This window comes from Pinus tabuliformis, chromosome 8 (assembly GCF_031772625.1).
Source record: "Pinus tabuliformis cultivar Carrire ecotype Pingquan chromosome 8, CPIR1, whole genome shotgun sequence".
In the NCBI taxonomy this organism is placed as follows: Eukaryota; Viridiplantae; Streptophyta; class Pinopsida; order Pinales; family Pinaceae; genus Pinus; species Pinus tabuliformis.
This window is the reverse complement of record NC_142294.1, coordinates 1,842,528,745-1,842,553,348: the sequence shown is the minus strand read 5'-3', so window position 1 is coordinate 1,842,553,348 and position 24,604 is coordinate 1,842,528,745. Positions and strand designations below refer to the sequence as shown.

Genomic DNA, 24,604 nt, shown 5'->3' with positions numbered 1-24,604 from the left:
CAATCTACACCCTAAACTATCTTTAGCTTTGTAAACATTAAAATAATTCTTCCTTTCCTTGAACACAATCTCTAAACTATAAAAAAAAACTAACATTATACAATATTTTACACTAACCAATAATACCACCCATATCACATATAATAACATCAATATAACAATTAAAAATTATCCACCGCACCGCCCCCGCATACTTAAATCTTACACAACCCTTTAACTTATTCAATAAATAATATATATCCTTATCGAATTTCACCATATCTTGGAGAATTACACAACAAACAAACTCTATCTCCCTTTAATCGTAATAATCAAATCACCCATGATTAACACCACTCTCTTATGGGTCCAGACTCCCACATCACTAGTGAAAAAGTGAAAAGGGCCAAAAGGCCCCCACGAGAAGGCGCTCATTCCTTAAAAGGGGTCTCCTAAATATAAAGCCCATTCTTTAAAAGGGAGCTCCTAAATTTTGAAGTCATTACAATAAAAACTTGACGCGTCCCATGAATTCAACACATAGACACCACTTAGGTAAGTTAAACGATTCTTGGTCGGTCCGTGGATAAAAGCGCGACACTCAAGGAGCATTCTACAGACATACCACTTAGGTCAGTTACGCAGACGATTCTTGGTCGGTCATCAAATAAAGGATGCACTGACGCGATCTAGGGGCATATAAAGAACGTTGTGGAAACTGGTGGCTGAGAGAGCGAGGGATTTAGTTACATAGGCCAACCGAATTTATCTGGGAAACCTTCGTATTAAAATTTGAAGGAAAACCACTCCGAAGCATTGAAATTTCATTATCCTCCATTGATATTTTCCTTTACTCCTCTGAAGGCCTTTGTGTGCATCAAGAGTTCAATGCCAAAACATAGTGGGCATTGAGGTGTTTTCACAAATTGTATCAGGCGCTCAAGCTTTTTGAATAGGGTGGCATGATTTGAATGGGGGACTGAGTTTCTTCACAAATTCTTATGCGAGTCTTGTAATTTTGAATTGGGTATTGATTGGTTTCGCAAATTCTGATCAGGTTATTCTGATTTGAAAGCGGGCACTGAACCGATGGAGGTCTCAAGTGCTTCTCTTTCCGCCACAATAGCACAGCAAACATGGGAGCTTGAGAATAATATAGCTAACATGGATGGTCATTCTGCGGAGTCTGACTCAATATATTACTATGATGAAGTTGCTCAGAAGAAGATTCAGCAGGACAAGCCGTGGGCCAGGGATCCTCATTACTTCAAGAAGGTGAAGATATCAGCACTAGCTCTGTTGAAGATGGTGGTGCATTCTAGGTCTGGAGGTACGATAGAGATCATGGGTCTTATGCAGGGGAAGACAGACGGGGACACCATAATTGTCATGGATGCATTTGCCCTTCCCGTGGAGGGAACTGAAACCAGAGTCAATGCACAGGCTGATGCTTATGAATATATGGTGGATTATGCCCAGACTAACAAGCAGGTATTTCCCTAGTAACTCCCTCGATTATTTATTTATTTTTTGAGGGTTTCGTAGTGATAAACTCTTATTGCTTGGATTTGCAATTTGTTTAGTTATCTATTTTGCTTGCTGTGGGGTAGGCATATACCTTAGAAACTCTTTTGCTTGAAACTGCAATTTATATTTGATTGGGGCAGACGAACGGGAAAATCCTATTAGGCCATCCTATGAGCACTGGCATTGGCTGTATGCAGAAGAGTTACACCTAAATAAAGGGAAAAGTAAAAGAACCAAGACAGGCCTTGTTTCGTCTGCATAGTTGCCAATAGATGACATGACTTCTATTATATATATGGGCTTTGACTCTGGGGCAAATGTTGTGAAAAAGTTAGCTTTAACTTTTGAGCCATCACATTTTTTGTTTGTTTGGTTTGTCAAGTTGTCTATGTGCTTGAGATGGCTACATACTTAAACGTACTTTTGATTTGATGACTATATACTTAACCTCTGGCATGACTCGGGCATCTAAGCCATCAAAATCACTTGGAGATGGCACCTTGCCTGGACACACCAGCCTTTCAGCCTTTAAAATGACTAGACTTTTACCCATGGATTTTTGAACCAGTGACCTTCACATTGAGGAGTATTAAAAGAGTCATCGAGGAATGTTAAAGAGTGACTTTCACTTAACAGTATGCCCTATCACCATTTATTCAATGCCCCATGAACTTGAACCATCACATTTTTGAAAATGCTTCTCACATATTACTTTCAAGCTGTGCGTTTAGCTTGCTCTTGCATTTCACATGTTGTACTGATCTTTATATGGATAATTAAAAAATGGGCAACTCTATGGTTTGAAATGCTTGGTTACATATATTACTTTCACGCTGTGTGTTTGGCTTGCTATTGTCTTTGGCATGGAAAATCCAAAAACCCTAAATCCCCCATCCATTATGTAGGGTTCTTGATGTTATGAATGATTGTATGCATTGTGTTTCCTCACTCCCCAAAGCTTCAAGTTAAAAAGCTTAAAACTAATTGATGTGCTGAAGGAGCTAATTATGGATTGACTGATGATCTCTGATATTGTGGAACGGGTATCGCAGCTAGATTAAAAGTAGAATAACTACTAGCTATAGATTACCTGTATTATAAGACGATGACTCCTGAGAGAAATTTGGATGTAAAGCGTGAATATAATTGATTTTTTGAAAAAAATATTGATCAATTTAATGACAATTTAACATAGTCCAGCAAAAAACATTAAAAAATGATATTATACTCTACAAATGACCAATCATGTTAACTACTTTCTATAGTTGCCGGAGTACATTAGGGATAGGAGGTGCTTAATGTGTAGTTGTACTCTATCGAAGAAGCAATTTATCCTAGGTGGTCCTGTGTTATTCTGAACATTTGACTATAAATTTTATACCTGAACCAATTCATTCATGTCCACCTGCTGGATAATATGGTACCATAGTTATTGGATTGACCTTATGCCACCCTGCATCCGCATCCACATCCACATCCACATCCACATCCAATTCTTGTGAGAATCGTGGATCTGGTTCTGATTCATGGTATTTTGGTTTATTTTGGATAGGACTGTTCCTATCTTACACCTGAACCAATTTATCCATGCTCACCTGCTGGATGATATGGTACCAGTAACCATAGTTACTAGATTCACGTTAGGGCACCCTTCATTTGCATCCACATCCAATTCTTCCGAGAATCATGGAATCCTGCATCTGTATCTGATTCTTGGTATTTTCGTTTATTTTGGATAGGATTGTTCCTAAAATAGGATTTGTTTCCGTTTTAACTGGATCCAGATTCCAGTGACAGAATTGTGCCAGATTTACCCTCCAGCTGCATATTTTGAACAGCATTTGTATCCATGTCCAATTCTTCCGAGAATCTTGAAATCCTGGATCTGTATCTGATTCTTGGTATTTTGGTTTATTTTGGATAGGGTTGTTCTTAAAAGAGGATTTGTTTTTGTTTTAACTGGTCCCAGATTGCGGTGACAGAATTGTGGCAGATTTACCCTCTAGCTGCATGTTTTGAACAACTTTTACCATCACCATCTCTACGAACAGTGAACACAATTTACATAATAATTATTTGCTAACTTGGTCAAATTTGAGCAATTGGTTCTCAAGTGCTCTTTAAGGTTAGCATTAGATTAGTTGTGTTCATCATGTTTCTATCAATATTGTATATTGGTACTTGTACAGTGAGTTGTATTCAGTTTTCTGTCTTTTAAAGAAGTCTAGCTCTCATCTGAAAGGTTAAAGTTCACATGCAAGTTTTTTCTGTATTTAACAGGTCTCTCTTTTTATTTAGCCATTGTCACTTGTATATTAGCATAGTTTGGTAATGTGAATTAGAAATGTTCACACTGCACGGTTTTCTACTACCAGTAAGGTGTCTCTTTTTCCTTGGTTGGAAAAGATTCATAATTTTATTCAAAATAGATAAAATGACATTCCTCATGCATTCAATCATTTCAAACTGAGTCAAAAAGAGGAAGTAACACATTAGCTCTCCACAAAATATAGAAGCTGTCCAGACAGTTCCGAAATATCAAAATAGTTTCAAAGTATTCTTTGCCTATATATCCCTATACACCCATAAATTGCTTAAAGAAGTCCCATAAAGTGCTGACATAATGAAATTGTGTTAAAATTGACTCATTATTTTGGCATTATAGCCTCAATATTTGATGATACTATCTGCTAGTAATGTGGTCATTAAATTTACAGCAAACTTGGTGGTTTTGTCTCATTCTGCAATTGGACAATATGAGTCTGAAAGTCAGGCATCGATATACTTTAATTCAGATTTCATTTTTTTCAGGATAAATTTAAATTTTAAATATATATTTAAGAAAACAGGGTTATTGTTCCAATCCCCTGATTCCTAATTTTTGGACAAGTGCTGCACCCGCGCAGGATTCTTCTGTTAATTCTGATTGTTCTGTGTTCATTATTTGTCTGAAAACAAAATTCTTATGAATTACCAATCAAAACTTTTCCTTTTCAAAACAAATACTGTGGAAGTGTAGATTAGCTGTAGAGAAACAAAATATCTGAATTTTGGATCAAATACACCATGTAATGAGCTGTAGATTCGAGAAACACTGCTGCTGAAAATCAAATCTGCCAAGCTTGAAATCTGTAAGATAAATCACAATTTCTCACTAATACAAGAGGGATACACCCCCAGACGGTAGGTGTTCCACTTGCTTGAGTTCTCTCAAGTCAACTTGCACTCAAACTCACTTTGGATGCAAGGATACTCCAGATTGGTAACCCTTGTGATGCCATTTTGTTTCATAGGTGGCATGCCTTGTGGGTCCTCTTGGTTGAAGAGATATTCAAGGTTGAAGCTAGATGCCCCAAATGGATGGGTTTCTCATCAGCTCTTGCCCCACAAATTTATGGCTTTAGTAATTCCTTTCTGCCCCTAGGAGGTGGTCTGGCCAAAGTCCTTTGTTCAAAATCAGCCTTGAAACATTATTTTTTTGAAAGACAAATTAATTTTTTATGAACTAAAGCCACCTCTTACAGGTCAGCTTTCCTCCTTCAGGTTGGCTCCTAATTGACATGCCATTTCAAAATAAAATATCTTGTTTTGGTATTGGTCGACCCTGTGAAAATTTGAGAATCCCACCCGGATCTACTACTGCAGCAACTGTTTAAACTTTTCCTATTTGTTATTTTTGAAACAAATTATTTACTGATTCCTACAAGAAATATTGAAGCTAACACACTACAGCCTACACCATTTAAATTATATGCCCAAAACAAGAACAGAACAATAGAGAAAGATACATGCAAGTGACACAATATTTTTTGGACAAATGTCCCTGGGAAAACCCAATTAGGGAAAACCGGTGCAGCTCCTCTCCTCTACTTCAGAAAATCGAACTTCTGAACTCTGCATGTTTTCCAAGTGACCCTCAAGCTTCCTTAAATAATCTCCTCGTTGACATTCAACGACCCAGATTAGAAGCTAATCAATGGCTAAAATCATTTCTGCTTGATCCTTGTCTTCCTCTAGAAGTTACACCCATAGTTTATATTAATACCCTTTAATTATTTTATTTTCATAAGTTTAGACTTAGGGACCCTTTAAAAATAATTAATTATTTTAATAAAATTGTTTCTGGGTGGAATTTCCCAAAATGATTATTGGGTTCTTTGGAATACATGTGCCTAAGCCTCTTTGCAAAATTTGAGACTCAGAGCACATCCAATGCTACCAGAAATCAACACTCCCTCTTAGCGAGGAATGTGCTCTAGTAATGCAACCTACTGAAGCATTACTCTGTTCTGTAACATCTCCCTCTGCGCTGCTAATGTCTGACAAGCTGTCCACCAACCATGGCGCAAATGCTGCATTTGTATTGTTGCTGACCTTGCCACTGTCAACATTACATCCGTATTGCGACTCCCTTTGAATTTCTGCATTTGTGTTGTTGTTGGCACTGCCACTGCCAACTGCCTCTGCAATGCAAATTGTTGCTGCTACTTCATCAGCAACGGAAAAACATCCCAAATTACTGAACTAACTGTGTTCAATATGATACCATGTGAAAGTTGGAGTCTGACTGTTGTTAGTCACTTCGTTGACCCTTTGAATCTACTACAATGTTGCTAACCACTGCTCTATGCCATTTGCATTGCTGCCAACTCTGCTCTGCGATGCTCAGTCTCTGGCGCTCCTAGCCACTGCAATTGTCTCTCTGACACTCCTCGACACCATTCGACACTAGTCCATCTTGCTACCACAAAACTGGGCTCCCGTAGCAAGGTAATGATCCAAGAGGTGGGCTCCTCAAGGATCCTGCCCATCTGTAGCTCCTTCGAACTACAACTCCATATCTCCTCACCTCCCTTGTGGAGATGTGGTTGCCATCTCTGCCAAATAGAAATGTCGAATAACCTCCTCTCTGGTTCTTACTGTTGCTGCTCAGCCAATAAGAGAACATACTTCTTTGCGGAAAGTCTTACCGAGGAAGAAATTCCCTCATCCGTGCTTCTTCCTTCTCTTTTGACGTCTTTTTGCCCAGCGAAACGGCCTGTAGAAAAGTGTCCCACCAACTCTTCCTCACACTGAGGCTTCATCGCTGCTCCCTCTGCCCCGACAAACTTTAGAACTAGGAGTCCTTCCTCTCTGTCGACTCACTTAGAGAGAGACTGCCTCGAAAATCAGTCCTCCGGTAGGACTGGGCAAACCCTCTGGGGTTTCAAATTTTTGCCTCCTGCATCTTTTTTGATCTCCCTCTTCTGCTCAACGCTGGGTTCTCTGGCACTGTTCTTCTTGCTTCACCTGCACTACCTCTGATATCATGTGAGAATTCAAGAATCCCACCCGAATCTACTACTGCAACAATTGATTAAACTTCTCCTATTTGTTAATTTTTGAAACAAATTATTTACTGCTTCCTACAACAAATATTGAAGCTAACACACTGCAGCCTACACCATTTAAATTATATGCCCAAAACAAGAACAAAACAATAGAGAAAGATACACACAAGTGACACAATATTTTTTAGACAAATGTCCTCGGGAAAACCCAATGCGGGAAAACCAGTGCAAGAACTTTGAGGGTTATATATTATTAGCAGTAGTTTTTGAATACAACTCTGGATGCCCTTTTGGCAATCCAGTTACAGAGAAATAAACTGGCAAAAAAACTTAGTGAGATTACTTCGCTCTACCTGGCAAGTCCCGATTGTTCTGTCAGCTGAGCCAACTGTCCCCGACTATCTTTGTGTTGCCCCTGCGTAGGCCTTGCATCAGCCTTAAAAGGATCTGCGTTAGCTCAACTAGGAAACGTTTGCCCTTTGGAGCAGTTTCCAACCCTCTGAGTATAGAAATGTTAGCTCCCTTAGCAAACTCGGACTTTTGCCTCTAAAGACTGCACAACTTCTGCGTGAGCCCTCCTGGCTCAGCGTCAAGCTCTGTGTGGGCCCTTCTGGCCCAGCGTCAACCCCTTCTGGGTTTGCCTTGCCTCCTCCTGGCATCTCTCTGCCTCTTTGTTGCGTATCCTAGGCTCTGGAGAAGATACTCGAACCCAACTATCCCTGCCCCTCACTACAACAACTCACTATCGAGATTCTCCCGGCAGCTTCTTTGCTCTGCTTTAGAAAATCGAACTTCTGAACTTTGTGTGTTTTCTAAGTGACCCTCAAGCTTCCTTAAATAATCTCCTCGTTGACATTCAACAACCTAGATTAGAAGCTAATCAATGGCTAAGATCATTTCTGTTTGATCCTTGTCTTCTTCTAGAAGTTACATCCACAGTTTATATTAATACCCTTTAATTATTTTATTTTCCTAATTTTAGACTTAGGGTCCCTTTAAAAATAATTAATTATTTTAATAAAACTGTTTTTGGGTAGAATTTCCCAAAATTATTTATGGGTTTTTTGGAATACATATGCCTAAGCCTCTCTGCAAAATTTGAGATTCAGAGCACATTTGATGCTACCAGAAATCAACAGACTCCAATATAGGGACCCCTCCAAACATGATAGTCATTGGCATTCCTAGGGCATCAACTTGGAGCATCTGAGGAAAGACTAAATCTGAAGCAAACCTAGACTCAAAAGGAGGGGCGAAGGTGACATGAAGATCATTGATCTGGGTTAAATCTATCTTTGTTTTGGTTCATCATCTATGGTTTTTCGCTGAGGTAATTTTGTCTTTTCTGAGGTATTCGTTCATTGTTAAAATGGATGATCTGAAGACAAATTAAAGGCAGATCTATGCCATCATCTGAGGTGTTCTCAGACCCTCCTCTGTGGCAAATTTTGCTGTGTTTTGTCGTGATGATAAGGCTTAAATTCGGCTTGTCTGAGGTCTCATTTGGTCTTGCTCTGAGGTCAATTTCGGCCCCATCTTAGGGCAAATCTGAAGCTATTTCAGCCCTATTTTTGAGATAAAAATTTGGCCCTGTTTTAGGGCAGACCTGAAGCAAGTTTTGGCCTTGTTTAGGGCAAACTTGAAGCAAGTTTCGTAGGTCATCTTGAGGCTGATCCTAAGGTCATTTTGCGTTATTTCAAGCTTACCTGAGGCAGATTGTGAGCTGTGTTCTAGAACATTTTGTGCTAAATCAAATCTCTGCTTAGGGCAAATTTGAGGCATCATTCTTGTAGAAGTTTGGAGCAGATCTTGAAGTTATACTTGTAGAAGTTTGGAGCAGCCCCCGATGTCATCCTAGTAGAAGTCTTGAAGCAGATCCAAGTTACCTACCCTTGAGGCAGATTAATAGTCTTTTCTGAGGCAGAGTTTCTGAGGGAGATCTGAGCTTCTAAAATCACAATCCAAGGTTTGTTCTAAGGCATATCTGAAGCAACTGATTGAAGCTATGTATTAGAATCTGTTTTGTTGCATTGGAGGTCAAAGTTACAGTGGCATACTTATTGGAGCAGATCTGAAGCTGAATATATTTAGGCAGAGATAACAATGATTGTATATTGTTGTATTTGGGTCACTGTCCTTGGCATGGGGAGCCCAAGAGGTTTTTGTTTTATCTTTTATTCTATAGGGTGGCAAGGTGTTGCTAAGCAATGAAGTTGTTGTTTCCTTTATGAGGTTGTCACCTCCTTCCAGTGGTAGTTGGTAAATCTAGGGTTGTAGCCCTTTTAATTGTAGCTGGTAAACTGAAAGTTGTAGCTTCCCTCAAATATAAATAAATTGTTTATATATATATATATATCCAGTGTTCCTTTGATGTGATGTTATTGGTTAATGCTTTTGATACTAAATTGTAAGTAAAGTGAAAAACTGATTCACCCCCCCTCTCAGTGTTTCCAACAATTGGTATCAGAGCAGGTTACCCTCTAACAGTCTAATCACTGGAGGGAAGATCGCGAATAAATATGGATCATATGGAAGGCATCTCTTCAAGGACAATTTCGATGTTCTATGGAAATGATTATTCACTATGAGTACGGAGCAATTGAATGGAAACCTACTTGAAGGCTTTAGGAGTGGATGTTTGTCTCTCCATCATAAATGGCTACAAAGTTCCTTAACATCCTTCAACAATCTTGACGAGAAAAAGTTGTTCAAGTGCAATTCAAAAGCTCTTCATGCCACCACAACCAAAGATGTTTGGGATAGATTTAAAACTCTATATGAAGGTGATGAGAAGGTCAAACAGGTTAAATTTCAAAAATATAGCGCTCAGATTGAAAATCTGAAAAAGGATGAAAAAGAAGATATTGTGACTTATTTACTCAGAGTAGATGAAGTTTTCAACTCCATTAGAGGATTAGGAGAAGAAATTAAAGATCCCTTGATAGTACAAAAGTTATGTAGATCGCTTCCTATGAAATACGATGCCAAGGTTTCTGCCATAGAAGAAACCAAGGACTTGACTAAAATGACAATGGAAGAACTACATAGCACTCTTACAACACACAAAATGAGAATAGATACAAAAGATGAACCATCAACCAAAGAAGCAGCTTTCAAAGCCACGTAGAAGACAAGTAACAAAGAATTCAAGGTTGAAGGAGCTCTAGATGATGAATTAGATATAGAAGAAGCAAATTTCATTAGAAAGATTGAAAGGGGAACTATAAAACACTAAGGTAAGTTACCTTTTAAATGTTTCAATTGTGGTAGAATAGGTCATTATGCTAAGAGATGTCCTTTTGGAGAAAATAAAAACTTCCATAAGAAAAATGTTTATTTTGAAGAAGACAATAGTTCTTTAGAAGAGAGTGACACAGAAGAAGGGGATGCAAGAGAAGTTCTCTTCATAACCCAAGAAAATCAAGATAATGATCATAATGACGAAGAAGTCATTGATTCAGATGAAGAAACAAAAGGACCAAATGTGAGAATAGATTCCTTTTGGAGACTCAGAAATGATTCAAAAATTGAACAAGAAGATATAGTCGAAGTGTAGATTAGTTGTAGAGAAACAAAATATCTGAATTTTGGATCAAATACACCATGTAATGAGCTGTAGATTTGAGAAACACTGCTGCTGAAAATCAAATCTGGCAAGCTTGAAATCTGTAAGATTAATCACAATTTCTCACTAATACAAGAGGGATACACCCCTAGAAGGTAGGTGTTCCACTTGCTTGAGTTCTCTCAAGTCAACTTGCACTTGAACTCACTTTGGATGCAAGGACACTCTAGATTGGTAACCCTTGTGATGCCATTTTGTTTCATAGGTGGCATGCCTTGTGGGTCCTCTTGGTTGAAGAGATATTCGAGGTTGAAGCTAGATGCCCCAAATGGACGGGTTTCTCATCAGCTTTTGCCCCACAAATTTATGGCTTTAGTAATTCCTTTCTGCCCCTAGGAGGTGGTCTGGCCAAAGTCCTTTGTTCAAAATCAGCCTCAAAACATTATTTTTTTCAAAGACAAACTAATATTTTTATGAACTAAAGCCACCTCTTACAGGTCAGCTTTCCTCCTTCAGGTTGGCTCCTAATTGACTCACACTTTCAAAATTTTCCACAATAGCCAATGAAATTTTCTCAAAATATGAGAATTACAAGGGAGAAATCAGCCTCAAAGGGCCCACGGCCTAGCTATTTTGCAGCTGCCTTCAAGCAAATTCGACCTTGTACAAAGTGCTCATGGCCTCCTTGAAATTTGATCTCCACTTGTGTGAGAGGTCCTGCAAACCCTTATTAGAAGTCTCAAGAAATTTCTCTTCAAAATCTGTCACAGGATGAGTTAGCAAATGCTTCAACAATGGGCTGCAAAACAAAAAGAATGTTAGTGGAGAGAGCATGTAAAGAAGACAAATTATAGTACATACTAATATACAAGAAACCAAATTAAGTGATGGGAGTGAAACCCCATACTTATCTAGTTTAGAAAATTGCTCTTAATTAGCTTATGTAATATTTGAAAGCTCTAGATCAAAAGAAACATGAAATTTAGATTTATAAATGATTCAACTAGATAATGGGAAAGAGAACTCCCCTCTTGTTTCTCTTTAAATGAAAGCCTTGAAGTGAAAATTGATAGGTCTTCAACAACCTTGAATCCGGGAGTGAGTTGATCTAATTGAGACTCCTCCCATGCCCAAAAGGATTCCTACACAGAATTCAAACAAATTTTCCCTACACACTTGGAGATAGATGTTAGCTTACAAAAGGAATTAAAGCAACACGATCGGTGAAATAGATCAAAGATTCCTCCAAAAATCAATTAACAATTTCACTCCTAAAATACTACTTTAAATCAAAGGTATGTGCAAAATAACTTGCACATATCAATCCAAAATATATGGCAATAGAAGCTAGCACCATTCAAATGTATAGAAAATTGAAGCACAATAATAATAGTATGGAAATAAATCACCTCAAAGAAGCCAAGATAACACCACCAATGATGCCTCCCAAGTCTTTGTTTTATTAGCAAAATTCAAGTGTACAAAATGACAGAGTTTTCTCAAGCCCAATAGCTCATAACATGAATACATAGTGAGAGCTCAATGCTCACTTAAATAGAAATTTGGGAGCAAATCCCAATGAGAGATCCAAGTGACAAGTGGCGTTGGAGAAGATCCCAAGAAGAGAAGTCGAATTCCAAGTGGAGAGATGAGATGACATGTGTGGAGCTTCAACCAAATCGAACTCCTTGAGGTGGCCATCAAATTCTTCATCAAGCAAATCGAATATCCAAGTGGAGAGCCAAAAAATGCCAAATGTGTAACAAGAGGGAGTTAACTCTCAATCGTCAAGCCAAGAAGTGCCACCTCGAATTTATGTTCCTAATGTGCCATACGTTGGAGCTCCTTGAGGAAATGTGTGGGCCTTCCTTGGGGAACTCGTTGATCCATTGAGATCCCAAGTGTAGAGATAGTAGAGTTAAGTTGGAGACAAGCTTCCAACAAAATCTCATTCAAAATCCATCAAAATATTCCCTCATGTGCATTTATTTCCAACCATTTTGATTTTCTCAATCAACAAATCAAATTTCCTTTTTGTAGCAAGAAAAACTCTATTTTCCCATGTCATAAGTCATTTACATGTCATTTTCTCACATGGAGTCATTTATTTATCTCCATTTATTTAATTTCTTGGCTAATTCATTTCCACATTTTCCACTAAACTTAAGAAAAATGGGTTTGAGGGTCTAAAACTTATTTTTTATCCTTCAAAGTGTGTCCTAGTAGAAAGTTGAGGATGAGAGGTGTAATTTTGAGCACACATAACTCATACAACCTCTCTAGACATCACTTATTACATTTTGCATTCAGAATTTATTCAAATTCCCCCCTTGCGGGAATTTAAAAAATTAAAAAACTGACCCCTAGACCTATTCAAATTTCACAAAGTTTTAAGAGTGATATAGTATGGTAATATACAATGACTCTAGACACTAGGACTCACCCAAGGCCTCACCATCAAGTCACACCTCGACTTTGTGGTTATGCTTGGAGGAAAAAACTCAATTAATTATTAAGTCCTTGAAAGCACCTAATAAATTAACGAAGTAAAAAAACCTCCCCTAGTAAACTCATTTGATGACAATGTCCCAAGTTACCTAGGTCTGTTACATGACTCAATTCATCACACTAGCATCACTTTACATCATCCCCGCAGGGCTTGTGGAATCTGAGTACAACATGAGAAGAAGATGAGAAGAAGAAATAGAGTTAAAAAAACTCTGATGATATAGTGAACTTTGATGGTACATGGAGACTCTGACATATCTTTAGGCATGGAGTATGTTATCATTCTATATTTTTGAGGTTGAAGGAGTAAATATATTGGACAACATCAAACCACTTTTAAAGCTGGGATCTAGCCCTGCCAACTTCAGAGAGGGATCTCTCTTTATGATTTAGCTTGGTTTTTAAGTTGATTTTAGGCTAGTTATGATTATGCTTGGTTGTTTGTTTGAATTTGTTTGATTGGTTGGTTGGTTGATCTAATCAAATTACTTTCTTTCCATTGGGCTATGGAGTCAAATTACGCTGGATGCTGCACCAAATGTTTAAAAGAGTAATCACAGGGCAAGCTAGTTACATTTACTAGATCTTTTAAATTGAATTATGGAATGGAGAAAAGGTGTGTTTCAGTAGTGATTGAAAAGCATTTAAGAATTTCTCAATCAGACTTCAGAAGAAAACATGCAGATTGTAAAAGCAGTCCAAATAAGGTGTTCAATAACATATCTTATTTTTCACATCTCTTGTTTTACAATTAGATTTCAGATGATAAACATACATAGAATAACAGTGGAAACAACAGTTACAATAAGAAAAACATCACCAGTAATCGCAACACAAGAATCTCGCAAAAAGTCTTTTTATTAATGGTGCTCCAGCAGCGTGGAAAAAGTTCAGTGCTTGATAAAAAGAGTTACAATGATAAGGAACCGACCCTCAATACTTCAATTGAATGAAGTATTTAAACATAATTTGCAAAAAAGATTACAATTAATTCCTTATTGACATGGCATTCTATTATTAACTTCAAACTAACAGAAATGAAATAATGTGACCAAAAGAGGTGAATTTGGCGAAGTGATCTGGACATCTGGCACTGCTTTGGTGGAGAACAGTTGTTGAGTGGCCACTATTTAGGTGTTGCACTGGTGAAGCTGGCCCTTTCTTTAATCCTGGTATTCACATAATTTATCCCACCGCTCCTCATCTGGAATGGTAATTTTTTTGCCTTGCGGTAAATCTCATCCCTACGGTATACCGAGCGAATGTGGGTTTTACTACAAAAATGTGCGGTAAATCTCATCCCTACGGTATACCGAGCGAATGTGGGTTTTACTACAAAAATGTGCTTTATCTCATGCTGGATGAAACTCATGTTGCTGATAGCTTCGTAAAAAGCTCTCCCTGTCATAACACCTTTAATGTGGGAAGACTTGGCAGTATCCTTTGCAATGTCTTTCAGCTTCTTCATATAGTCTTCCTTGGTCATCAGCTTGTCATTGATTACAAATAAAGAAGGCAGACCCTTCTTATTTAATGCTTCTATTCTGGTGAAAAACCTGTTAATTGCTACCTCCAAACTGTGACATTTCTCTGTCAGCTGCACAATCAAATTCTTCTTTGTCAGAACTTTCTTTACTTCTAAGATTGTTTCTGTTCTGTCATCTACTCCCAAATCATCCAATTCATATCTGTTTTTAGAGTTGAGAAATTTGATAATGTGGTTGGTTGTGGTAGGCATTTCTCCCAATTCAGTGTTGATAGTGGAAATGGCTTGCTTGACTTTCTCCATCAACTCTTTCTGCGCATATAATCTACAAGGCCAGATTTCATCCATTGCTTCAATAATATTGTTCCAGGTAATTTCTTTAACTTGGGCCAATGTGTGGCCAATAGAGGACTCAATTGCTGATTTCCTCCATATTGCTATCTGGTTTTGAGCTCTGTAGCTTTGTTGCATGAAAAGTTTCAGTCTTTGTCTTCTGGTCTTGTAGAAGATTGACTTGAGCCTGCAATCTTTTGATTTCTTCAGTTTGGAGAGACATGTTCTGCACTGCACTTGCTAACTGATTTGCAGCAGCCCTGTGTTTGTTGTAGAAGATGTAGTTGTAGGAATTGTTGTGATAGGCAGTGCTTCCAAAGGGACAATAGCCATTTTGGCAGCTTGCTCCTTTTCTTTGATTATCTTTTCCATCTCTGTCTCCATTTGCTTCAATTGTGCACTCTGCTCCATGATGAGCTTCATCATGTCTGCCTTTTGTGACTCTGTTTCTTCAATGTCCTTGGCCAGAGGATCTTTTGTGGCTGGTAATTTCAACTGCTTCCTTAATGCTGCTATGTCTGTATTCTTTTTCCTTATGAGCTCTTCTGTAGCATTGATATTTGCAGGATCATAACCTACTTTGATCACCAAGTCCTCCAAAGCTTTGATCCTTGTGTCTTTGGCAAGTGCAGAGACTTTCTCCATCTTCAATTGTGACTAGACATTAGCTAAAGTAACCTGCAATTTAGGCTAAGGTAACCTGTAATTTAGACAAACTCATAGCAATGTTAGTGAGAGTGGATGAAATCATTTGCCTAGTCTGCTTGTGCATCTCCATTTGGTCAATGGGATGTATGTCTTTCACATCAAATTCAAATGATGTCTTCTTGTAGTCTGATGCTGCCTTGGGCTGGGGAATTTGTGCTTGGAGGAAGGCCATTTGCATTTTTCCTTTCTCTGAATCAAAGGCTAACAACAACCTGCTTTGAGAACTGGAAGTCTGCTTCCAGAACTGATTGTATGTATTGATCTTCAAGGCCTCATTTCTTACTTTAATCTCCTTGAATATATCAAATATACTCTTTTCTGTCTCCCCTGTAGTAGATGTGCTAGTTTGCATAACCTGCTGCTGATCTTGTGAAGTTGTCGAGGTAGTGGGAGAAAGTGTAGTCTGATCACCCACTAATGAGGAAACAAGTGGCTCTTTAGTGGTGATAATATTCTCTTGCTCTGAATCCTTGTTTAGGCTTAGTTTGGAATGTAACTTGGCCTTCTTCCTGTACATGATTTTGAAGCCTTCACTGGAAATCTCAGTCACTGAAGGTGACTCTTCTTCTCTGTTCCTCTTTGCTGTTTTCTCCTGTGTGATAGGAGTTTGTACTGTTGAAGATGACACCAATTGCTCCTCTGCCTCTTGTAGAGTGTTCTCAGTCCATTCTAGTTGGTTTTATACTTTTCAATCTTTGGTCTGGTTGTGTGAAATAAGTAGTAGATTTGTTCTCTACCCTTAACTTAGGGATGACCCTTAATGGATCATATGACCATGTGAAACTGAGACTGAACTGAATTTCTTTCAGCAACTTATCTGCTTCTTCCCCTGCTGTTGCAAATAAAAGGCCCTATTTGTGTTTTGATTTTGAACTGGGATTTCTTCTTGGCAACTACAAAGTGAATCTCATCCATATTAAGCATTTGCCTGATGTATTCTAAGGCAAAAATCCTCGTTGGGAGGAATTTGGGTGGCTTGTAAGGGCAAGTTCACACCCAAATATCTTCAACTTTGTGTAATTATGATAAAGGTACCAATCCTCTGTCTGGACTTGGTTTGATAACTGCAAAACTTTCCTGATTTCCTCAATGATTCTTGGCTCTGACCTGCTGGTTAGGAGACTGAGTGCTGGATGTACAAACATCTCTATGAATTGTTTGTATGAATATTCCTTTTGTTCCTTCATCACCAACGTAGTCCAGAAGATGATTGATTGCTGATTCCCTTCTGCATCCAACTTTTGCAGAACAAGCTTTAGGTTGTCTCCTTGAAAATATAAAAACATATACACTAACACAAAATCATATGTAAATACTTCCTCAGTCTGGAATTTGATAAATTGTTCATGGATGGAATCTGCAAGAAATTGGCTAAAGTTGAACAAGATGGAAGGCTTGGAATCTGCAGAGAAAATGGAAAGAAATCCTATGATTGCCTCATCTACCCACTGATCTGAGTAATAGCCAAGGAGGTAGGAGATGACTGTGATGATTTGCTTAGCTCTCTCAAGGAAAATGGAGGATGGATAGGAGGATTTTTCTTGGGTAATGGGGCATCTTTAGTCAAGAAAAGCTCAAGGGTTTTGCCTCGAGTTTTTGATATAATTCAACAAGTGCTTCATGGGAAAAACGGGTGGCATTCTCTGCTGTAGGAGCTTGCATCATTTGGTCTATAGCTTGGGGAGTGATAGTGAATAGAATTTCTCTAGTAGGGGCAATAATAACTCTTTGGCTGGGTAGATAACAAGCATGACATTTCCTGATGAATTCAGGGGTGTTGTGGGTACGGGGAAAGATAGTGGGGCAAATTGGATTCCTAGAGTTGAATATCATCAGATTTATCTATAAACTTGTCCTCAAGCCAACAATACATCTCAAAAAGATCAATGTTACAGAGGGTTTCATGAATTTTATAGTCTTTGTTTGCCAAAGGAAATTGGATTCCCACAGTTGAGTATCATTAGATTTATCTATAAACTTGTCCTTGAGCCAGCAATACATCTCAAAAAGATCAATGTCACAGAGGGTTTCATGAATTTTATAGTCTTTGTCTGCCAAAGGGATGTGGTGAAAATCGATGGGAGGGTGGAACAGAGGACTCACGGGTTCTTCTGATCCCTTGTCTTTCGGAGGCATGATTGGATAAAGTTATATACACTGGTGAAATAGCTCTTTGGCTGGGTAGACAACAAGCATGACATTTCCTAATGAATTCAGGGGTGCTGTGAGTACGGGAAAAGATATAGTGGGGCAAATTGGATTCCCATAGTTGAATATCATCAAATTTATCTATGAAATTGTCCTCAAGCTAGCAATACATCTAAAAAAGATCAATATCACAGAGGGTTTCATGAATTTTATAGTCTCTGTCTGCCAAATGGATGTGGTGAAAATCGATGGGAGGGTGGATCAGAGGACTCACAGGTTCTTCTGATCCATTGTCTTTCGGAGGCATGATTGGATAAAGTTACAGACACTGGTGAAATCTGAATTGTATAGGTTTACAGTGTGCAGAGAGGACCTGGGATTTGCAGAAAGGAAGATAAGGTACTGGCCTGAATTGAGTTAGCGGGCAATATCCTTGGTCGAGTGAAGTTGTTGCAATTTGGACTAGCACACCTGTAACAGAACAATGGCAATAGCAGTGTATAAACTCAGTAATCGGCGAATGGGTGAAATAAAGGATTTTATAATTTTTGGGCTTTCCTGTTGATGGTGGCATGGGTCTGTTGGATTAACGGTTAAGCAATTTAAGGGATTAACGGTTAGGCAATTTAATTGCTTAACAGATTAATTTTGGAGGGAGCGGATGTGATAGGCGGAGTGACGGACAGATGACGTGGTGATGGGCGCGAGTTTGAATACCACCCATTTCAGACCCACCCCCGATTGTAAAGTTCAGATGGTGAGGGGGGGCAAAACATAAGATGGGCCGTTGGATGCGAGGAGGTGGGTGTGGATGATGGGAAAGGTGGCGGGGTATTAACGTGACGTGACAGGGCACTCGATGGGGTAGGAAAAAGTATTTAATGCATCGCGGGGAAATGCTTGAAGTGTATGGTGGGGTAGAGAAGTGGACGAAATAGATAGCGGAGGAATGATTTTGGGGTAACGAAACTTAGGAAAAGGGAATAATATATAGAATATCATCTAATACATCAAACTTTAGAGTCAAACTCTAATTCCTTTTCTTTTTCTTCTGCACATGAAAATAATATTTAACATTTGATTTAGGATAAAATCTTCATGTTTTTCCTCTAATCACCATAGTGATTCTACCTACCCTTTCTCATTTCAATTCTTTTTGTAAGCTAACATTTTCTCTTCTTGCTTTGCAGGGTGCATTTGAACTAGTAGACCCAAATCATTTTTTTTAATGAAAATCTACCTTATCCTATCACTTATTTCGCCATTGATTCAGATTAAATTGTTTGGTAAATCTTCATTTACTAACATATTGAACATAAATTTAAATGTGTTCAATCATGATTAAACTGTATGATTTGAATAGAACTTTAGTCATTGTGGCATCCAAGAACAATTTGCACACAACCTTATTTGATAATGAAATAAAAGATCTAACTTATCAATAGTGGCACTTAGACTTGCAACACTTTCTGTATTATTTTCTATTTTTTCTTTTGTGGGGTTCTTATTTCCTTTTTTTCTTATTTATTTTTTAACATACTCTCTTTTCATTTTCTTTTTTTTTCACATTTTTTGAAAATCATTTGAATATTGAAATTTATGTACAATAGGAAATTACAAATACAAAATACTCAATCACCTTGAGATCCTATAATTTATAGGACCCTAAGAGAGTCTTCAAAATTTTTTTAGGTACACTTCAGTGGTCAACAGATCCGAAGTTGAATATGTTTAGGCAGAGATATCAGTGATTGTATATTGTTGTATTTGGGTCATTGTCCCTAATATTGGAGCCCAAGATGTTTTTGTTTTATCTTTTATTCTATAGGGTGGCATGATGGTGCTAGGCAAGGAAGTTGTAGTTTCTTTCAGGAGGTTGTCGCCTCCTTCTAATGGGAGTTGGTAAATCCGGGGTTGTCGCCCTTCTAGTTGTAGCTGGTAAATCGAAAGTTTTAGCTTTATATATATATATATATATCCCGTGTTCCTTTGATGTGATGTTATTGCTTAATGCTTTTGATACTAAATTGTAAGAAAACGTGAAATACTGATTCAACCCCCCTCTCAATATTTCCAACAATCCATCACTAGTGCTAGGTATTTCTTTCTTTTTCTTGATGACTAAAATAGGAAAAGTGGATGTATTTTATGAAATTGAAATTTGATGTGTTCAATCAATTTCAAGATTTTAAAGCATTAATAGAAAAAGAGTTAGGTTGTTATAGTACTATTTGATTTGATAATGGTAGAGAACTTCATTCAAAAGAATTTAGCAACTTTAAACATGGTATAAGAAGATAGTTTACTACATCATAGACTCAATGGTAGAATGGAGTGGTGGAGAGACTAAACTGCACTATTGTATAGATGGTCAAATGCATGATGACAAAGAGGTGTGTTCCAAATAGGGTTTGGAATGAGGTAGTGTTTACAACAGTATATCTACTAAATGTATCTTCAACGATGGTGTGAAGTAGAACACCCAAAAGGTATCATGGTATAGAAGGAAGCACAAAGCTAGTGATCTTGGGGTCTTTGGTTTCATTCTTTATGCATGGATTCCAGAAGAGAAAAGAACCAAATTAGACCCAAAGAGAGAAATTGACCATCACAATGTACAATGAGAGTCGTATAGCCTATAGGTTGATTAATGTTGACACCAACTAGCTGAGCTTCAATGGAGATGTCGTAGGTGAGGAGGAAATTGGGCCTTTCAGAACTTCAGAGATCAAAATTACCAAAGAGAAACTCATTGTGGCTTAAGGATTAAAGTGTTAAGCTTTTAAGTAGCTACACTTGGAAGAGGGGAGGATTTTAAGCATGAGGAGTCTTCCAGGTTGTTAATTTCTTTGCGTCCAGATTTTGATGTAGATAGTCGGATCAACATTTGGATGATATAGGTATAAGTAGCCAAGTCATGGTGACGACACTAATTTGGATGGGAAGGATCCCAACAAGAGGCTAGAGTGGTAGCACAACACTATTGGACATGTTCAGGTGGGTGAAATGATGGAGGGATTATCATTGAGAGGTTAGTAAGAAGAAACCTAACATAATTAACTTTGCTATGATGGCCAATATTCAAGGAGTTTATGAGCCATAGGTGTTTGAGGAGGCAATAGAGAAAACTGAATGGGAGAAAGCCGTGGCAATTGAATATGGGAGTCTAATGAAAAAATAGACTTGGGATCTTATAAGTCTTTGACCAAGTAAGAGAACCATTGGTTGCAAATGAATGTATAAGGCACAATTGGTTGCAAAAGGGTTCTTATGGTGAGAAGGCATCCACTATGACGAGACCTTTGCTCCTACATCTAAGATGAACACCATTTAATTAGTATAGCCATGACATCACAATTTGGATGGAAGGTCTATTATTAAATGGATGTGGAGTGCCTTCCTCAATGGAGATTTGGAAGAAATCTACATGTATCAACCACAAGGATTTTAGGTTCCAAGGAAGGTGCATCTTGTGTGCAAATTGAAGAAAAACTCTAATGGCATGAAGTAAGGACCTAGGGAGTGGTACATTAAAATTGATAAGTACCTGGATGAACATGGCTTCTAATGGAGTCATTTTCATTCCAATATGTATGTCAAAAGCATAGTTTTAAAACTCTGACTCCGACTCCGACTCGGCCAAGGGTTGACTCCGACTCGGTATCGACTCGGTCGACTCGATTTCAATGACCCGGTTGTTGTAAAAAATACATTAAATATTTATTTTTTATAAAAACACATAATTTTAAAGATTTTCATTCATGTTTCCAAACACACAGCATTAGAATATAGATAGAAGACAACATATGATCGAAGTAGGCTCATGAATATATCCATTATATCAAAATGGCACCCAGGGCATTGTCCAATACATACACGATGATGATATAGAGATCAAAACAAAAACACATAACCAAGGAGGCTATAAATGGCCTCTACAACAAAAGTCTGTGACCAATACTACTGGCTACTGCTAGAGTTGCCAACATCATCTGGCTCAGTGTTACTTGGGAGTAGGAGCGAAAGTGGGGAGCGAGAGCGAAAACAGGAGCGAGAGCGACATTTTCAGAAGCTCCTGGTTTGGGAGCGAATCCCAGAGGAGTTCGACAACCAATGTCACTAACATCAACGTACATAGAGGGATTGGTGCTCTTGATTAAATACGAGTTCCATACCCTAATACATGACAAAAGTCAATGGAAACATTGCAATACTCCAATCCTGAAATCTTGAAAAACTGATAAGTCTGCTGGATTTTGAATGAAATCTAAAATTCTACTTTCTCCATATGAAATCCAATGAGGCCGAAACCACTCTCAAACATCCTGAGTCATTTCATGGTAATGTTAAAAATTTAAGTAAAATGATGAAAATGAAGATTAAGGAGAATGTCACTTTTACTTTAAGAATTTAACATTACTATGAAATTTGAATAGCATATCAATAGTACATCGCATTTGAGTGTGTTAATAAGGTTTGGGAGGGGGAAATGGACCCCAAATAACATTTAATTAATTCATAAAACACATTGGAGTCCAAACCAATCAGCAAACACCTTAAAAAATCATTATAAAATTGTTAAATCGTTGTTTTACTAGGGTTACAGGCCGCTGTTTGTGATTCGGCCGAGTTAGTATGGAAACGACCGAGTTGGCCGAGTCAGCCATGACTCGGCCAAACGAGCCGTTTCTTCTACCAAGTCACTCTTGAGGGCAACAAAACGGATCAACTCGGCTGTTTCGGTTTCGAAACGGTCGAATTTTAAAACTATGGTCAAAGCTTAGGTAATGATATCATTGTATTGGTCATATATGTAGATGACGTCATTATTATAAGCTAAGTCACCATGTTCGGTGAACAAAATTGATTGAATTCGAAGTTTGCCGAATTTCATTGCTGGGTAAATTTATTTTATGGGGTTCGCAAATCTCAAGCCAAACATGAACATGAATAATTTCACGAAATTCATCTAAAATTCTATTGAAGTTCGTTATGAAATCACAAGAAATTTAAAGAGGTTCGTAATAAAAAATAAAAAAACAATTTAAAGGCTAAAATCTACTTGCTTTTAAATTTTTGAGACTAATATTGGTTAAGTTAGCTTGGGAGGATGCTGGGAGTTGTGTTGTTAATTTACGAAGAATATGATTTTTTTTCAAATAATATTTGTCATTTCTATTTTAATAGTGCTTTTTCTTTTCTATTTTAATAGTGTTTTTTCATTTCTATTTGTTTATCTTTATCTTCACAAAATTTTGATATGTTAATTTTTTATTTATACCATACACACTTAAATTATATCAATTTATATATTCATAAACAATTATGATAGAAGCGCAATATTTCAATAAAATGTAAAAGTTTAATATATAAAAGAAGCATATGTAAATTACACAAATATTTTAATCTTTTAATTTTGTTGTTATTTATTATTTTTGAATGAATATATATATAGAGATATATCTATATTTGTTAATTTTATTTACACCATACACACTTAAATTAGGGCCGATGATTTAATCAGGGCCGATGATTTACCCAGTGTAACATCCACGAAATGTGGGGAAGTAATCTGCGGTTTCTCGTGCTTTGCTTCCAAGAAAAAATAAAAATAAATATTTTTTTTAATAATATATAAAAGAAACATATGCATATTTAACAATATTTTGATCTTTAAATTTTGTAGTCATTATATATATATATATAGGGACGAGTGGATGCAGTTGCAGAGAAGGTGGATGTGTGGGAGTACCCTCAAATTTTAGGAAACTTAGTGGGGACGAGGGGATGTGTGGGAGTACCCTCAATTTTTAGGGAAATTTAGGAGAGATGTGGGGATGTGGGGGTATATATATATATATATATACCTCCACATCCCCTCATATATTTTAAATTCATATTCAATAATGAAAGCATAAATACACTGATACATACATAATTGAATTAAATAATGAAATACATTGATCTATACTCATCATTCTTATTGATACATAAATCATTCATCCATAGACCATGAGATCCAATAATGAAATACATTGATCCATATTCATTATTCATTATTCACCATTCTAGAATCTAAATTGATTTAAAAATTAATTCATCATTCATCAATCTAGATTCTAAATTGATTTAAAAGTAAAATTCATCATTCTAGAATCTAATTAGTACTAAGCAAAATAGACTATAATAGATACTGAAATTTGAAGACTGGAATAGTAGATCGATATAACTAAAACTCAAAAATAGTAAAGAGTGATAAGTCAAAGAGTTCATCTAAGGTTCAAAGAGGGCTTGGTGCTCTTGATTGAATATTAATTCCATACCCTCGTACATTACAATATCTAATGGAAACGTCGCAGTTCTGAAATCTTGAAAAAACTCTTAGTCTGCTAGATTTTGAGTGAGATCTAAAATTCTACTTTCTCCATTTGAAATACATGAGGTTGGAGCCACTCTCCAACATCTTGAGTCATTTCATGGTAATGTTAAAAATTTAAGTAAAATAATGAAAATGAAAGATAAAGGAGAATGATACTTTTACTTTAAGAATTTAACATTACCATTAATTACATAGCATTAGTAGGGCCCTAGGGTTGAATATTAAGCTTCACCACTCATAATCATTGTTTTCATGCAAAATTAAGGGGGATGCCGATAAGCACCCCTTTTGAGGAAACACATCCCCCACATTGGGGAAATGTTCCCCCTGCGTCTCTCGAAAAGGGGGACGTGGGGAAACATTTCCCCAGGCATCCCCCCATCGCAGGTGGGTGGGAACTGTGAGGTACATGCACCCCACCTTGGGGAATGCATCCTTCTGAAACATTGATATATATATATATATATATATTTATTTATTTTTGGTTTCTTTCTATGTGATTCACGACCCCCGAGGATCGGTGACTGCTATGTTCATGAAATATTTGTACTAGGCAGATCTACTTGAAGGGATCGCTTCCTGTCGGCTCAACCACATACCTTGACTTTGAGAGTGTCAAGAGAATTGAACCCATGGTCTCT

At 37.4% G+C, this 24,604-nt stretch overlaps 1 protein-coding gene across 1 annotated transcript in view; it reads left to right on the top strand.

Moving 5' to 3' along the window:
* The first annotated feature begins 489 nt into the window (after positions 1-489).
* LOC149243628 (COP9 signalosome complex subunit 5-like) overlaps positions 490-24,604 on the top strand; it is a 63,091-nt gene continuing 38,976 nt past the window's right edge. The window contains exon 1 of the mRNA XM_089374588.1: positions 490-1,470. Coding sequence (XP_089230714.1) covers positions 1,069-1,470 — 402 coding nt within the window. The 5' untranslated portion in view covers positions 490-1,068. The remainder of the gene's footprint in view (positions 1,471-24,604) is intronic.